Source organism: Monodelphis domestica, chromosome X (genome assembly GCF_027887165.1).
Source record: "Monodelphis domestica isolate mMonDom1 chromosome X, mMonDom1.pri, whole genome shotgun sequence".
NCBI lineage: Eukaryota > Metazoa > Chordata > Mammalia > Didelphimorphia > Didelphidae > Monodelphis > Monodelphis domestica.
This window is the reverse complement of record NC_077235.1, coordinates 30,340,257-30,358,627: the sequence shown is the minus strand read 5'-3', so window position 1 is coordinate 30,358,627 and position 18,371 is coordinate 30,340,257. Positions and strand designations below refer to the sequence as shown.

General features: G+C 40.2%; 1 protein-coding gene across 2 annotated transcripts in view; it reads left to right on the top strand.

Annotated features, from left to right (window-relative positions):
* The window catches only part of ATP7A (ATPase copper transporting alpha), a 113,055-nt gene that overhangs the window by 42,067 nt on the left and 52,617 nt on the right, over positions 1-18,371 (top strand). For both annotated transcript variants that reach the window (XM_056809363.1, XM_001363299.5), the window contains exon 2: positions 14,233-14,371. In XM_056809363.1, coding sequence (XP_056665341.1) covers positions 14,252-14,371 — 120 coding nt within the window. In that variant the 5' untranslated portion in view covers positions 14,233-14,251. The remainder of the gene's footprint in view (positions 1-14,232; positions 14,372-18,371) is intronic.

The window sequence follows — 18,371 nt, the reverse complement described above, 5'->3', positions numbered from 1 at the left end:
TAAATCCTTACCTTCTGTCTTGGAGTTGATACTGTGTATTGGCTCCAAGGCAGAAGAGTGGTAAGGGCTAGGCAATGGGGGTCAAGGGACTTGCACAGGGTCACACATCTAGGAAGTGTCTGAGGCCAGATTTGAACCTAGGACCTCCCATCTCTAGACCTGGTTCTCAATCCACTGAGCTACCCAGGTGCCCCCATATGTTTTTCTTCTGTGTTTCTGCTCCCACAGTTCTTTCTCTGGATGTGGATAGTGTTCTTTCTCCTAAGTTTCTCTGGATTATCCTGGGTCATTGCATTGCTGCTAGCAGCAAAGTCCATTACATTTGATTGTACCACAGTGTATCAGTCTCTGTGCACAGTGGTCTCTTGGTTCTGTTCTTTTCACTCTTCATCAGTTCCTGGAGGTCATTCCAGTTCACATGGAATGAGCATTTCTACAGAGCAGCCTATTATGTGCCAACCACTGTGTTAAGCATTTTCCAAATATGATGTCATTTGACCTTCACAGTAACCCTGCAAGGTAGATGCTGTTATTACCTATATTTTACACATGAGGAAACTGAAGTAAACAAAGGTGAAGTGACTTGCCCAGGTTCATATAGCTAGTAAGTCTTTGAGATCGGATTTGAACTCAGATCTTCCTGAATCCAGGCTTAGCTATTTACCTATCCACTGCATCACCTCACTGCCTCTATATGACATCTTTTCTATTTATTACAATTGTTAGTACTCTTTCTCTCTTGAAATCACTATTTGTTACCTATAGGTCAGAGAGACCACAAAGAATACTTAAGAATGAGGCCAAGGGAGAGATGGAAGGCCAGGAGATTTTGTTCAACAATGCAAATTTCAGAATTCAGATCACGGAGTTTCATTGTTTCAGTTATAGGTGGTGGTGAGACATAAGGTATGACCTTTCCTGTGAATGTCTGAAATAGAAATAGAGTTTTTAAAAAAGGGGGCCATGGGAGTTAAGGAGGCTCATGAACTAGGAGAGAGCTAGAGTATTTGAAGGGACATTACTATGTATATTGGGGAGAGAGAGAGAGAGAGAGAGAGAGAGAGAGAGAGAGAGAGAGAGAGAGAGAGAGAGAGAGAGAGAGAGAGAGAGAGAGAGAGAGAGAGAGAGATGTACAAGGGTTACATTTGAGAGAAAGGTTTTGAGGTAGAATAAGACTCAGTGATAGAGGTTGGTGGAGGAAAAGCTATTCGGTGATTGTGGCAGGAAGAAGCAAGGAAGCCCTGTTTCCTTCTCTGCTCTAGTGGAATGGGGACTAAAAAGAGCAACCAGGGATGACTGTCTTCTAGAGGGAGCCAGGTTTCTGTGGGCAGAGGATGGAAAAAAGAAAAAGAAGAGCTTTTGGATGATGGGTTGTCTGATAATTATAAAGCAAGAATTTAAGGGTAATGGAAGGAAGGATCAGAGGAGGAAAGGGTTTCAGAATGAACTGGATGAGGGAGACTATAGGGAGCAAAAGGGGAAGGAGGTGACAGGAATAGAATTTCCACCTCCACAGATGGAACACAATGTTTGACTCTTGTGTGGAAGGGAGAGGTGACGTTTTGACCTTAATCTTCAATTCCTCTGGTTATATAGCTATATTCTTCTGTAATGGAGGAACTAACTAGAAGGTCAAGGGTTGGAATAAGCAGCTGTTGATATTAATTATACTCCCTACTCCATCTGCTTCTTATTTGAGCTCAAAAGACATTCATTCCCAGGGCTGATGCCAAGAGTTGGGGCCAGGGTCCCATGTTCTCCACCTGTCCTGTCCCTGCTGCCCAAAATATTAATTTTGCATCAAATTAGCTGTTTTTTCCCCTTAAGCTTACAAAATCAGCCATGGGAAAGATCACACATTGGAGCTCAACGGCTTTCTGGAGACAGCAGAAGCACAATTTATGTAAAGAATACAGATTCTAAGTAATTATCTACTCTATCCTTTTAGTGGCTTGACTAATGGAAAATTTAGTCAATCTAATTTGGTGGTGTTCTCTGTATAATTTAATTTTATCACTTATTCTTAAAACAGCTTACTTGCTTATAGTCACTTAAAGGGAATGAAAATTTAGGCTGCTTGTTCAGCTTTCATTTTCAATTACAGTAGTTAAATATTGATAATTGTTCTTTGCTTCTCAAAGACACGTTTCATTTCCATTTAATAACTTTGAGAGCTTATTTTTATTTCAGTACCAAGATTGCAATCTGAGTTTGTCTCTAGAGGAAAATGCATTATTTTATAAGCAGTCCAACTTCTCAATAGGCTGAAGTCTGAGCTGTTTGCAACTCAAAACATGTTCTTGTTGAAACTATGTTATACATGATGATGAAGTTCCCAGAAGAGCCTACAGCAATCTCTTTAACCCTTATGGTAGGTGAAACCTAATGAAAACCCCCAAATGATCTCCATCCCCTTAGCCTCCTTGTCTCTGAAGTACATTCCTTCTCCTCTGTTCCATCATAAAAGCAACTTCTTCTAAACTCGTGATAACAGGCCATTTGTTTTGGTTTGCTTTTTTTCTGAGACAGTCCTTCTCCCCTGCCCCCAAGTCCCCACCCCTCCCCAAGCCATAGCATAAACCATAGAACTGGCTGTTCATGAGTCTGCTGGTCTGAAGTTTAGGATTTCAGTGTTATTCTTCTCCCAGGAGAATCTTGACTGATGTGAAACACCACACGGCATTCTGCTTGTTATCTTTCAATTCTTTTTATTTTGTACTTTTAATGTAAATCTGCTCTCTCCAATGTTACTAGTGATCCCTTATTTGAAAAATCTAATGGCCTTTTCTCCATCTTCAACAGTATTGACCTTTCTCCAGCATTGACAATCTTCTTTCTAGATGAGATTCTCTCTTCTCTGGCTTTTTGTGGCATTGCCCTCTTCTAGTTCTCTTCCTACCTTCTTGACCATTCTTTCTCTTCTGGTTCATCTTCTACATCACATCTCCTAACTGGGTGTGGATGACCTCTGGGGCGCTTTTCCTAGACCTTTTCTCTCCTCTCTCTCCCTTCTTCCTTGATGACTTCATTAGCTTCTGTGGGTTCAAGTGTTACCTCTATGCAGATAACTATCAGGTCTATCTATATATCTAACCTAAGTCTCTCTATTGAGTTCTAGTGTCATAAACCATATCATGAACAGCATTTGGAACATTTCAAACTAGATGTCCCATGAGTCTCTCAAACTCAATGTATCTAAAACAAAACTCTTTACCTTTTCCCCAAACACACTCCTTTGACAAATTTCCCCTTTAGAAACATTTGTCCAGTCACCCTAGGTTTGCAAATTTTGTGTCATCCTTAACTCTTCATTCTCCCATAGCCTCTTGGCCACCCCCCTCCCACCAGTATCCAATCACTTGTCATATCTTGTCCTCTCTATCACCACAACATCTCTAGAATACATTCCCTTTTCTCCACTCAAAACCATAACCCCAGTTCGGGCTCTTATCGTCTCTTATTTGGATTTCATTACTTCTAGGATCAAATGTAAGCACCCTTGTTTGTCATTAAAAGTTCACATCTTGTCCCCTTTTTACTGTTCCAGTCTTCATCCATATTATTCCCATCCAATCATTCTACAGTCCAGCAATATTAGCTTTCTGGTTGTACTGAACATACAAGTCTCTTATCTTCCAGCTATCTCTGATCTTTTGCACTAGTTGCTCCTCCTCACCCATGATATTCTCACCTCTATCTCTTGAAATCCCTGGCTTCCTTTAAGATTCAGCTTAGGTACCACCTTCTCCATGAGGCTTTTCTTGATCATTCTAGGGTCTAGTACCTTCTCTCCTTTAAATCACTTTGTATTTATTTTGTTTGTATTCTATGTGTATGTGTATACACACAATATGCATGCATACATACATATGTACATATACATATATGTATATAGATTTAATTACTATTACTTCAAGATTCTATAGCTTGTATTAAAGATATTATAACAGTAATTCTAGGCTCTGTTGACTAGACTCTTGAATCTGGTGTTATATATGTTCTTGTTGTCTTCCTGTTGGAATGTTAGCTCTTTGAGAAGAGGGACTGTTTAATTTTACCTTCGCATCACCCAGTGCCTTCCATGTCACCTTACATAGAGACATCAATGCTCATCAATGGATTTATTGACAGTATCCCATTAACCTTCTCAAATTCTGCATGCTGTTTAACCTTTAGTTTAGGATAGAGTTTAGGATACACACACACACACACACACACACACACACACACACATACACACACACACACAGAGGGGAGAGGAGAGAGAGAGAGAATGTATTGTTCAGTACCCTACAGTATTTGCAGAAGCCAGTAAACCATACTGTCTTTTTCCATTTGGAAATGTTCTTTTTTGACCTTGCTAATGTATAGTAAACACTTTTTTTTAATACTTTAAGAATGTTTGACTCAAAATAAAAGTTGTCTAAAACCACCGAACTGTGGCAGCTGTTCCACCTGGCCTCCTGATTCTCTGCACAGGGATTGTGATTTCACTGAAAGGGATGAGGCCACCCAGGATTCTGACAGCAGTCAGAGTGTGTAACAGAATTGCATCTTGAAAGGCTCATCCTAGTTAAAGACTTGGAGAAAGGGCAAATAGAGAGAGAATGAGATCAGAGAGACTTATTCCCCTCTTCCCTTTCTATTCAGTGTGTTGATGGTGATTTTCAATGGATGAAAATAGAAGGGTAGATACAAGTTGCCTGGGAATAAGACTGGTACACTTGACAAGTTTTTGTCCTGCTTTTTTTCCCATGAATCATACTAAATGGGGAATAGTAGCCAGATACCCTAAAGTTAGCCAGTTGAGTGTTTGCTTAGCTGCAAACCACCAAGTTTGTTTAATAAGACAGGGGCACTATTGTACAGCTAGTACTGGTGAGCTGGATGAATGTAGCTATTCACATGTTTCCCTTGAATTTAGGTCTTTTTTACCTCACTCTTTCCAGGCTTGACTGTTTTTTGACAAATTCTCACAGGAGTACAGATTGAGAGCTAGGTCAACCCCCTGGTTTTGCAGATGAGAAAAACCGAGGCCTCTGGAGATTGTGACTTGAGGGAGCTGGCATCCAAATCCTAGAGCCTTTCATTCTAAATCTAGCACTCATTGCACTGCATTGTGTTGCCTCTCTTCTGATTTCTGCTCATCACCTCATCCTTCCTTTCCTTCTAGTTTTTTTTTAATGAATCGTTAGTTTTGTACAGAAAGTAAAAGAAAACCTTTCTTGTACTGGTTAAAACACATTTTTATTTAAAAGAAATTCATCTTATTTATATCATCCTTAACCGTCTTCAATTGGCAGTAAGCAGTGGTGTTGAGTAAAAAGACCTCAGGCCACATGTTCATCCTCTGTAACTAGTGTTTCCAGCACTAGCTGAGAACTTTGTCAGGTACAGTGATGTCCTCTTCTTAGAAGGTAAGTAAGTGCCCTGCATTTGGGGAAATGACTGATGAATGTGTGGTATATTAAAATAATGGACTATTATTGTGTTGTAAGAAATAACAAATAGAGACATTTAGAAAGACATGGGAAGACTTGTAGGAACTAATTTAGGGTGAAGAAAGCAGAGCCTAGAAAATATTATACACAATGACTACAATAACATAAATGGGTGAAAAAATCTACTGTTGAACTCAGATGAAAAATAGTGACCCCCTCCCTCCTCAACAACAGGTGTCTAATGTTGTACAATCTGACACGCTTAGTGTCTGTGACCATTGGAAAATTGTTACATATTTTTCACCCTTTTTTGGTGCCTTTTCTCATGCTGTTTCCTTTACCTAGAATGGTAAACCCAGTTCCATGGATTTTTTTACCCATCCTTCAATAACCAGCTCAAATGCCACATTTATGAAGCCTTTTTTGATCATAGCCCACCCCCATCCCCAGCAGAAAGTGATCTCTCTCTCCTCTGAACTACCCTTGTACCCTTTACCTTTACTATTGTACCTTAAAATTTTTTTTATAAATATGAGTGATTGTAGTACTTTGTCATATTATGATGTTTAAATTATTATTTTTCTTTTAAGAAAGTGGCATAATGATTAGGGAGTTGGCCTCTTAAGTCAATTGGATGGCCTCTGACCCATCCTGACTGTGTTACTAAGTCACTTAATCTCTCAGGGCTCTAGTCAATTCTAACTAGAAGTTGCAAAGAAGGTCATTTACTGGTAGAGGGAGTTCCTTACTTGCAGCTCTCTGTTGTTCAGTCATTTTTTTTTATTTAAACCCTTACCTTCCATCTTGGAGTCAATACTGTGTATTGGCTCCAAGGCAGTAGAGTGGTAAGGGCTAGGCAATGGGGGTTAAGTGACTTGCCCAGGGTCACACAGCTGGGAAGTATCTGAGGCCAGATTTGAACCTAGGACATCCCATCTCTAGGCCTGGCTTTCAATCCACTGAGGTACCCAGCTGCCCCCCTCAGTCATTTTTTAATCAACTGTACCTCTTTGTGACCCCAGTTGGAGGTTTCTTGGCAAAGATATTGGAGTAGTTTGCCATTTCATTCTCCAGCTCATTTTACAGATAAGGAAACTAAGGCAAACAGAGTTAAGTAATTTCCCTAAGGTCACACAGCTAGGAAGTATCTAAGGCTAGATTTGTACCCAAGGAGATGAATCTTCTTCACTCTGGGCCCAGCACTCTATCTACTGCACCATCCATTTGCCTACAGTGATGAAATTGCAGGTTTGGTCAAACAAAAATTTACTTTTCTGTTATTTGTTTGCATCTTATTTCCTCCCCTAGACATTAAGGCTATCTATCTGTTCAACTCTTCTAGGGCTTGGGAGAGACTTTTTCATGGCAGAGCCATTGATAAGATTCCTGGCACATTTTCACACCTCTCTTTGCCAAAAAGCATGCCTGCAAGAACCTTTGCTAAGTCTATAATTCTGCTAGAATTCCAGAGGCAGAGATCTACTTGTGTTTAGTGTGAAGTCCGGAAATTTGCTGGCTGAGATCTTGGCAGAAAAGGGAAAACAATGGGCCGTAAAAGTCATTCTAATATGGCTGCTCCAGAAACCCAAATCTTGCTACTTGAATGACCAGGAGAAGCAAGATAGATCAGAAACCTTAAGAAAATGCTGTTAATTTTCTTAGGCTTGTCTTAAATCTAAAATTAGTTTTGGTGACAGCATTTAGTTCGTATGTTAGAAATGTAAGAAATCTACTAAACTACTAAAGTTATCTCTAAACCTAAAGCCCTTGATTGTTCAGTTATATCAGTTGGAGTCTGACTACTGGTTTCCAGTATTGGGAAGTTTTTCTTGTTTTTTTTTTCCAATTGTAAAGCTGTTCCTCATAGGTTTTGTACTCATTATCCCCATGTACTGACCCATCATGATCTTTGTTATCATCAAAACCTTTAAAGAGCTTACTCTGGAATACCCTGCTAGTTGCTATGAGTGCTACGAAGAATATTCTTTAAAAAAAACCTTACTTTGCATCTTAGAATCAATATCATGTATTGGTTCTAAGGCAGCAGAGCAGGAAAGGCTAGGCAGTGGTGGTTAAGTGACTTGCCCAGGGTCACACAGCTAGGAAGTGTCTGAGACCAGATTTGACTCCGGGTCCTCCTGTCTCTAGGCTTGGTTCTCAATCTACTGAGCTACCTAGCTGTCCCCCAAAACATTCTTGATTGTATTCTGAAATGAGATCACATATGTAAAGCACTTTGTAAGCCTTAAAACATATATGTAATATAAATGCTAGTTCTCATTATTATTAGTAGTAGTTGTATTGATGTTGCTCCTACTATTGAGGTACTTTAAATTTTAAGAAATAAATAGGACAGATGTGTATTATATTATATACAAGTGTGTTGATAAGAATGGTGGAGTGGGTAGAGTTGCCAGAGTAACTAGAGCCACATGGGATTAGACTGAAAAGGCTCCCTGGAGAAGGCTAGGTTTGAGTATCACACAGAGAAAGCATATAGTTCCATGTAGGAGGGCATTTCAGTGGAGCAGATATCTCAGAGGCCAAAGCCTCTGCTGCTCCCACATTGGTAGGCAGGGAGGATGATCAGATAGGCCATCTTTCAGTGATGTCTTATAGAGTATGTGTCAGAATAAATGTGGCAGTACAGGCTGGGATAATCATGATTTGTACTTATAAGGGCTTAGCTTTTCTCTAAGTTTTTCACAGTGTGAAATATTCAAATTCTTAACCATGTTTATGTTCTCTACCAGGTCTTTTCCCCATTTTGAACAAAGGTTTTGCCCTGCTCCATTGGTTTGCAGTATACTCATAGAAAACATCCTACCATAGGACTTGAATTCCTAACCCTAAACCTATGAGTAGATTGGATTTCCAAAGTTCTTTATTAAGTTTGGAACTGAGGTATTTTTTTTTCTGAAAGAAGTTATGTTAAAAAATGGTGTTTAAGTTGCTAGGCCAGTACACAAAAGCCAATTTAGCCTAGAAGATAGCTGAACCAAAATGGAAAGCAGTGGCGAAAGGAAAGTTTCTTCCCTCTTTTCTTTGCATAGTTCTGGTGCTAGACAACAATTGGGCACAGTCCTTTTCTTTGACATCTTTCCGTCTCCCTTTCTGTATTGCTCTTCTACTTTCCAGTACATCCGTACATCTCTTTTCAGGTTCTCAGTGTTCTCATGCTGCCCTAATTAGGCATCTTGCCTAGACCTTCCTTAGAAAGATCAATCAATTAGCAAACTTTTATTAAGTACCTATTATGCAGCAGGCACTAAGAACTGGGGATGCAAAAAAAAGATAGTCCCTGCCTTTAAGTAGCTTACAGTCTGATGAAGAGAAGGCAGGAAGAGAATTAAGAGAGCAGTACTAGGAAGATGAAAGGAAGAAAGAAAAGTCAAGAGGGAGGGAATTGTCAGTGGAATCCGAAACTACACAAAGGCCAGGGAAGACAAGGCCTGACAAAAGGCTCTTGGATTTAGCATTTAGCAAACAATGCTTGATAACTTTGTAGAGCAATTCAGGATCATGGACTCAGAGGTAAAGGGGACCTTAGAATCACAAAACTGGAGATTTGGAAGGGACCTCAGCCATCTAATACAACCCATACCTAGCTAATAGCTAATGTTTATATAGTACTTACTATATAATCTCAGTTGATATTCACAGCAACCCTGGGAGGTACATGCTATTATTATTCTCATTTTATAGATCAGGAAACTGAGGCAAACAAGGAATCAAGTGACTTGCCTAGAGTTACAGCTACTAAGTATCTGTGGCTGGTCTTGAACTTAGGTCTTCCTGACTCCAAACCTAGAATTCTAGCCACTTGCCTCAAAAGAACCCCTACTCTGGCAAACCTGATAAATGATTGTCTAGCTTCTGCTTGAGGACCTCTGACAGGCAGGCTATTCACTTGGGCCTGTCACCTAGTTAAGAAGTGTTCTCTTAAATTTACTTCTTGGCTGTTTCCAGCTGTTATACCCTCCAGGACCAGACAGAACAATTTTAAACCTTGTACCATATGACAACTCCTAAAATGCCTTAAGATAGCTCTCATATCCCCTCTCTATATTTTTTTTCTGAGTTAAACATGCCTAGTTCCTTTCAGCAATCCTCATGTGTTAAGGGCTTAAGACTGTTCACCATGCTAATTGCTCGCCTCTAGACATTCTAATTTATCAATATACTTGTTAAAACATGGTGCCCAGAACTGAATACAACACTTCAGCTGAGATCTAATGTGCAGTGACTACAGTGGTATAATCTCCTCTCTACTCCTGGAAGCTGTGCCTCTTTTCATGTACCCCCAAATCACATCCCATTTTTGGGATGTGGCATCCCACTTCTGCTTACTCATCGCCTATCTCAGAGCACCTGCCATTTAGCCACCTCTCTCCTGACCAAGCTGGTTTTTGGTGCCCAAGTACAAGACTTTTATTTTTGCAAAATTGAATTACTTCTTATTAAATCCAGCTCAGTGCTCTGGCTTGTCAGAAAGCTCCTGTGATCTAACTCCCTCTTTTACAGATAAGGAAACTGTATTTTAGAGAAGTTGTCACTTTTCCAGTGCCACAAAGATAGTAAGGAGAAAAGCCAGGACTTCAACTCTGACTCCAGAGTTGGCCCCCTTTCCCCTATATCACAATGCCTCCCTTTGCACATGTAAGTGAAAGATGTATTTCACTTATTTAAGGCTTTCAGGTACTTCAAGGAGCCTCCCTTCACATCACATTCTAATTTTTCCTGTCTTCTTTTGCACATTGAAATTAGTACTGCCATGTGATTTAACACTGTCATGATTGTTAATATGCTGCACCGAAATTGAGATTTACAAATGCTGAAAAACCAAACATTTGCAAAATCACAGGATTTTAGCATTGGAATATACCATTTTTCCCAAGGTCCTCATTTGTTGAGTGGTGGGATCAGAGGCCTGATTAAAAAGGGTTAAGATGTGAGTAGGTATTTAAGGCAGTAAAATGAGACATCATCTCTTGGCATTGAATAGGAGGAGAGATAGAGGGTGTTAGCTTGAGAGGATATCAGAATGAAGTAGACTTTGGAAAAATGGAAGACATCTGGGAATGGTTGTAGGAAGGAATCAGTGAGTGAGTGAATGGATGAGAGAGAGAGAGAGAGAGAGAGAGAGAGAGAGAGAGAGAGAGAGAGAGAGAGAGAGAGAGAGAGAGAGAGAGAGAGAGAATGAATATGAATTAATGGGCAGGCAATGGAATAAAAGGTCCTAGTTAAGGAGCTGGCCTTGACAAGGAAAAGGGACACTTTTTCATCAATGGAGGAAAGGAGAGGATGAGTACAGATGGATTTGGAGATGTGGAATTAGAAAAATAAGGGAGCTCATGCTAAATGGCCTGTATTTTCTGCATTAAGAGGTGCAAGATTTTTCTGCTAGGGGAGGAGGAGGAGTATAAGGAGTTTGAGGAGAGAAGAAAAAATATGGAATACTTTTGGGGAGTGTCCTCTAGTTTCAGTTAAGGAAAAATGAAAGGATTGCTTTTCATCAGTGAGGGCCCAGTTACGTAACAGGAATTTGTAGTCAACCCAGTTGTGTGACTTCCAACTTCCTTTAGCAGAACAGAGAAGTGCTGATCTGAGATAGAAGATTGGCAGGATATAAGCAGCCATTGGACTAGGGGCAGTGGATGCAAGGGTCAAGTGTCATAAATATAGTTAAACTTCTCAACTATAGAATCAGGACTGTGAAGAAAGAAAAATGGGGTTAGAGTAGAAGTGATGGATTGAGAAAACAGAGAGGGGGAAACTCTTTGGACATTGGGTGAGAACAAAGAATAGCCTTAGGAGGCATTAGGCTGTGGAAGAGATGGTAGGATAGATTGTGAATCAGAAAAGTAGAATTTACATTCTGGTTCTGCTTTGTCCCAGACTTTCCCCTCTCCTTTTGAAACTGTTGATTCCTGTATAATTCCAAGATTTTTCACAACCACTTCCATGGTGGCAGCATGTGCTCAAATAGAAATGGATATGGGAAGGCTGGGCAGGGATGTTGTGGGATTCTGACTGTGCATATGTACGAATCCTTAGTAGATTGATTGTTTTGTAAACCATAGCCAGCTCAGTAGAAAATGCAGGAGGGAAAACACAGATCAAAGTTGCTTTTGGCCAAAGGCCATTGAAAAACTTACTAAGCAAAGAATAGAGAGAATGTGATCTTTAAAATAGATTACAGAGATCAAAAGAGTACAAGCAAGAGTTTCTGAGTATAATAGATAGCATTTCAGAGTTTATTGTCTGGGAATTATTGATTGTTCTCTCCCTTTCTACTAGTTAACACTTGAAATTATCTCCCTTTTGACATTTCTGTATAGACTCTTCAGATTTACTTGTACACATTTTGTGGGCACAGTGGATAGAGTCAAGAGAAGTCAAGAAGGGTCCTCTTCCTGAGTTCACATTTAACTTCAGACACTTCCTAGTTGTGTGACCCTGGAAAAGTCACTTAACCCTGTTTGCCTCAGTTTCCTTATCCATAAAATAAGCTGGAGAAGGGAATGGCAGACCACCCCAGTATCTTTGCCAAGAAAACTCCAAATGGAATCACAGAAGCGGGCACGACTAAAACGACTGAACAACAATGAAAATACTTGTAGCTCCCTGTCCAGTAGAATATAACACAAGGGCAGGGAATGCTTCATTTTTTTGTGTGTCCTTTTCTTCTCATTGCTGGCACAGGACTTTGCTAGCATTACTGGGCATCCATTACTTAAGTACTGGAATAAATTGGAGCTATCGATATATTATTTTAGCCCTAACATTTGAAATAGTTATCCTCATTTTTGAGCAAGATATTTGATATACATCCATGCCCATGTCTGAGAGCAAAAGGCTAGCCTTTCTGGAAGCACATCTATTTTAGCATGGACTAGTTAAAATGCCCCAGGAAGCTAGTCATTCTTTTGAATCCATGAAACAGAATCATAGGTACTCACTGTGGAAGGTCCTTAAACAAAGGTGCTCCATAGATTCAAACTTGCTTAGCTCCAGCACTCTGGGTAGTGTGCCTTCAGGCTTGGCAATGGCCATAGTTTAGCTGAAGATTGCTGTAAAAGCTTGCCAGATTTAAGTTGATGATTAGATTGACCAAAGAGAGCCATCTTTGGAATAACTCTTACTTTTTACCATCTGAGAAAATAGAGCTCTAAAATATATATTTTTAAAACGCTTACCTTCTGTCTTGGAATCAATACTGTATTGGTTCTAAGGCAGAAGAGTGGTAAGGGCTAGGCAATGGGGGTCAAGTGACTTGCTCAGGGTCACACAGCTGGGAAGTGTCTGAGGCCAGATTTGAACCTAGGACCTCCAATCTCTAGGTCTGGCTCTCAATCCACTGAGCTACTCAGCTGCCCCCTGAGCTCTAAAATATTTGGACACCCTGTCACATGTGGGGATAGATCAGTTGAATTAGCACCTGCTTGGTGATTTCAAGTCAGAGTTAAGGTGGTCTATGGTAGTTCTTATTAGGACAGTCTTCATTCTCAAGTTTGCTTACAGTCCCATGAATACAGATTCTAAGTTCAAATCAAGTAAATTCTATCAGTGAATGCTAAATTTGCGTCATTGGATTTTGGCTTTCTCTTTTATTGCTATCTCATGCTGAGCATGATAATATCTTAGTAATTCATTTCCTGCTTTTTTCCCACCATCACCATTTCCCTTTTATCCTTTTTTAGCTCAAAACTCCTCCCCTTCCTCTTCTACAAAGCTTATTATTCTCTATATAACTGAAGTCTTTCCAAGTACTTTCACAATCTCCCTGTATCTACCTAACCTGTTCTTCCTTATAAACTAGAAAAATTCACTTTAATTAGCACCTTCAGAGTCACACGAACTCATGGGACCCAAACATGAGTAATCCAAGGTACCTCTCAAAGTTGCCTACAGACATGCATTAGGGAAAGCCCATTATTTTTCCTAACTCATTTCTTAGACTTGCTTCCAATGTGTCTGATCATACCACTTGCACAATGGTATGTAAACAAAGATCTGTAGAAATATGCTTCTTTGTCATTTCTTTTCCTTCTACTCCTCATGCCTTTGTCTTTTTAAATTGTAAGCTTCACTGGGACAGGAGCTATTTGAATTTTGTCTTTGTTTCAGTGCCTAGCCTATATAGTTCATATTTGATAAATGTTTGGGGAATGGAATTGAATTACTGTATTTTAGCTATTTGGTAGTTAAAAGAAAAAGCTCCAAAGTTGAAAACAATTTGGTGCAGTAGTATTATTACCTGAATGTTTTTTCTGTGAGAAATTTGGGTAAGAAGGAGAGAATAAGCTAGAATGACTAAGGAATTTTGTTTTTGTCCTCTTGAAAATATCTGAAGTTATCTCTTACTTAGTGTCATATTCATTCGAGCATAGTGAAGTCTTGCTTTGGAAATTACTTTTTGCCTACTCATCAAGGATGAAGAAAAGCTGTAGGAATGTTTTTTAAAAGTAATTTTTATTGGGGGCAGCTGGGTAGCTCAGTGGATTGAGAGCCAGGCCTAGAGACAGGAGGTCCTAGGTTCAAATCTGGCCTCAGACACTTCCCAGCTGTGTGACCCTGGGCAAGTCACTTGACCCCCATTGCCTAGCCCTTACCACTCTTCTGCCTTGGAGCCAATCCACAGTATTGACTCCAAGATGGAAGGTAAGGGTTTAAAAAAAAAGTAATTTTTATTTATTTTACTACTAGTACAGCTCCATCGGAAGAGAGGAATACTCATTTCCACTGCTAAGTTAAAATCTTTTTCCTTTTTTCTTTAAAAAATAAACAGGAATGTGAAGAAAAACAGAATGGATCCAGTTATGGGTGTGAATTCTGTCACCATTGCAGTGGAAGGTATGACATGCAATTCCTGTGTCCAGACTATTGAACAGAAGATTGGAAAAGAGAATGGGGTACACCTTATTCAAGTAAGTAACTGCCCCTGATGTTGGTGAAGCCAAATTTTGATGACTGGAAGCCTGGTTTGAAATGACTTTTAAACTTGGAACAGAAACACACTTGAGAGTTCAAGATTTAGGAGCATGGACTCTCATGGTTCTAAATTGCTGTTAAATAGGTCATCTTTGGACCTTTATTTTTCTGTCAGTAAAAGAAGTTAAGGATCTGAAAATAAAAGACAGGGCATCATTAGGATAAACGATTATGAAAAAATGGTGACACTTTTCCCCTGCCTTCCTGTAAATGTTCTATGTGGGTCACATGGCTCATCGATGCTTCCTCCTAGAAAAAGAGGCCCTTCCTCATTCAACAGTCAGCTGACCTGGCTTCATCTGAGCTCTTAATTTCTTCCATCTGAACAGTAAACCACATGTAATTCATCTTTTCTCTTAAAATTGTCAGTGTAACTGTGAAAAAGCAAGTAATAATGCATGGATTTTAATTTTTAGTAGAATCCATGATCAATAGACTCTATCAGAGGAAAGACGTTAGGATGGTGTGTGTATGTGTGTGTGTATGTCTGCATGTATGTATGTGTATGTGTGTGTACACACATCCTTGAGGGTTTTGTTCCCTTAAATATCCCAGCCATTATTTCCCCCAGGCTGAAAAAATGAAATAATGAAAAATCCTGAAAAATTAGTAGTCCACTAAGAGTTGTGTTTAGTTTTGTCTGATCCTCAGTGGAGCAAAGATCATTAATATGGTGCCCTTCAATGATCAGTAGCATGCCAGATAGACTTAATGATCAAGAAAGGTTCAGGTTTGGGCTGCTGTTTGTAGCTTCCTGATAACTTTATCTTAATGTCCCATGGTCACCTTAATGTTCCTCGTGTGTACATGATACACTGGGGCATGCTGATATGCCCAGAGAACACTCCTAGAAGGTGGGAAGCTTGTTGTATACTCGTTTTCAGATGGTTGCTGACCGCCAAGGCAGGCTATGTTTCCTCCACCAGCACACCTCACCCTTTGAGGGCATAGTCCATCATTATTAAAGAGAGAAAGTGGACAGACATTTGAGAGGTCTGAATTCTAATGTGTTGCCAACTTGCTGTGTGATATTAGGCAAACTTCTTCACCCTCGCTCCCGTTTCCATTTCTATAAAATAGGGTTGATAATTCTACCTCTTACATAGATGTTATACAGATAGCCTTGCTAACTGTAGGAATGAAAGACTGCACGTCTCCTAGTGCAGGAATCCCCAAACTATGGCCTGCGGGCCCCATGCAGCCCCCTGAGACCATTTATCCAGCCCCCACCGCACTTCCAGAAGGGGCATCTCTTTCATTGGTGGTCAGTGAGAGGAGCACTGTATTTGGCAGCTCTGCAAAGCGCAGTGTCGCTCATGTACAGTACTACTTCTGGTGACATAATCCTTTGTGTGGCGCCTTGTTCTGAGAGTAACTGAATGAGAATGAGGCACTGCACAAAGGATTATGTGGCTGCACAATGGAAGACATCAGCATGGTGAGCGGCAATCTGGGGGAGGGGATTCCGCACTGTGTATACTCCTGCCCGGTATAGTGGTGGCAGTGATGGTCCGCCACCATGCAAGGTGTGACAGGCCCATCCCAGCCAGCACTACAGCCTCCGCTATCCCAGACAGCCGTATACAGATTTATGCATAGTTTTTTTTTTATAGTCCGGACCTCCAATGGTCTGAGAGACAGTGAACTGGCCCCCTGTGTAAAAAGTTTGGGGACCCCTGAATGGCCACATTCCTTTCTTCATTTGTTAGGGCCATGTGTTTTACAAAACTGCCTGATGAGGTCATAGCCACCTAAGAGATGGAAGGGGACCTTAGAGGTCATTTAGTCTACCTCTCTTATTTAACAGAGCAGAAAACTGATCATCTGCCAATATTTGTTTTTAAATCTATGCAAGTCATTTGTAAACCTTAAGTATTTAAGTGTGAACTCTTATTAATATATAAGCAGTCAGGCAGTGAAGTAGCTAAGAGTGTTGGACTTGGAGTCAGGAAGACATGAAGTCATATCCTGCCTTGGACACTTAGTATCTTTGTGACTTTGGACAAGTCACTCAGCTTCTCTCAGCCTCAGTTTCCTAATCTGTCAAACAGAAATACCTCCCAGGTTTGATAACCTATGTAAAGTGTTTTGCCAACCTTAAAGTGCTATATAAATACCAGCTATTATTATTGTTACTCCTTAGTATAAGTTGCAGTAAAATTTGGCTGTACATTTTCAACAACAAAAGTTCCAGAAATGGATAACGGAGGAAATTGTGGTGATTTTTCTCTACCTCTCCTCCCTCCAGTGAGCTGGATTTTGATTTTCTGTAAGAATGCTTATCCATCCCTTGTATTAGTGATTTTTGGAGTCAAAAAAGCTAAGTTCAAAGCCCAGATCTTGAACTCACTATAATAATACCTGAGTGACCCTTGGTAGTCACTTAACATATCTGAGTCTTAGTTTCACCATCCATAAAATGAAGAGGTTATATCAGATGACCTCCAAGGTTCCTTCCACGTCTAAATCTATAATCCTATTTATCTGTGCATATTCTTACCTCCCCCCCCCCCAGCAGAAGGTAAGCTCCTTGAGGGATGAGACTGCTTTGTTTTTATTGGATTTGTATCCCCAGCCCCTAGCATTATATCAGGCATATAGCAGACCCTTAGAATAATTGATTAATTGAATAGAATTGCCCTGAAGCACCTTGCAAATATATTCCTCTGCCTGGAAAGTTACATGTATAAGGTCAGCAAGGAACAAAAGCTGAAGACCCCACAGCAGTTTCCCCTGTGCCCTTCATTAGATCACAGAGCTGGGACTAGCTGGAGGGGATCCTGGAGATTATATAGTAGAGCCCCCCTCTTTTTTATAGATGAAGACATTGAGACCCAGAGATATTCAGGGATTTGTCCATGGTCACACAAGCAGTAAATGGAAGAACTGGGATTCAAACTCAGTCTCTGTGATTCCAAGTTCAGAGCTCTTTCCCCTGGACCAGTTTCCCATATTATCCATCTTCAGTGTTGATCAAAGACATTTTAATTTGTGTGTATCTTCTTAAGTCACTGATTCTCAAATTTGTTAGCCCTAGTTTTTCCTCCAATAGTGCTCCCCCTCCTCCAAAGTCCCCTACATTTTGTTTTAATGTGTCTCTGGTTACCAAATAGCTATTTGTAGCTGTGTCTCTGGTTGCCACAACATCCTTGAAATACTCTCCAAATTCCATGTTTGGGAAATCCTTGTCTGCATCTTATTTTTAAATCCCCATTTATTCCATGTGTATTTTTGCCCATATGTCTAGTTCGGTTTGCCTGGTGTAGCAAGATATGTCTTCGTAGAGAATCTTTTTCTTGAGTGTAGAACTCAAAGGAATACTGGAGATCATAGGATTCTAGACTCAGATTCAGGGCTAGAATGAATGTTAGGTCACTGAGTCCAACCTTCTCATTTTATCAAAGATGAACCTGAAGCCTAGAGATGTCAAGTGACTTGCCCACAAGCAGTAAGTGACAGGCAGAATTTGAACTCAGGGCCTCCGATTCAAAAGCTAGCACTCTTTTCCACTGTACCCTGCTTTCTTTGGACCCAAATAATCGATTATTATAACCAACGCCTTGGCTTCACAGATGAAGACACTTAGACCTAGAAAGGAGAAATGATTTGCCCCAAGTCCCATAGGCAGTAAGTAGAAGAGAGAGTTTTCAAACCTGGATCCCCTGGTTTTCCTTTCATTCTGCCTACCAGATGTCTGGATTCACCTTTGTACTGTATTTCCCTTCTCAAAGCTTGTATACTGTAGTATGCTTAGTAAGCTTGCAATTAATATTTAATGATGATGAACTCTTTAAGAAATAGCCAGTCCCATGTGCTGCCACCTCCCCAGATGACCTTTTCTCTTGGTTTGTTTGAGTTTTCTTCAAATGCTAATGTGTGATATAATTGGGTAGCTTTACTTTGGATCTGTTAGCTGAATTAGAACATGCTTGATGG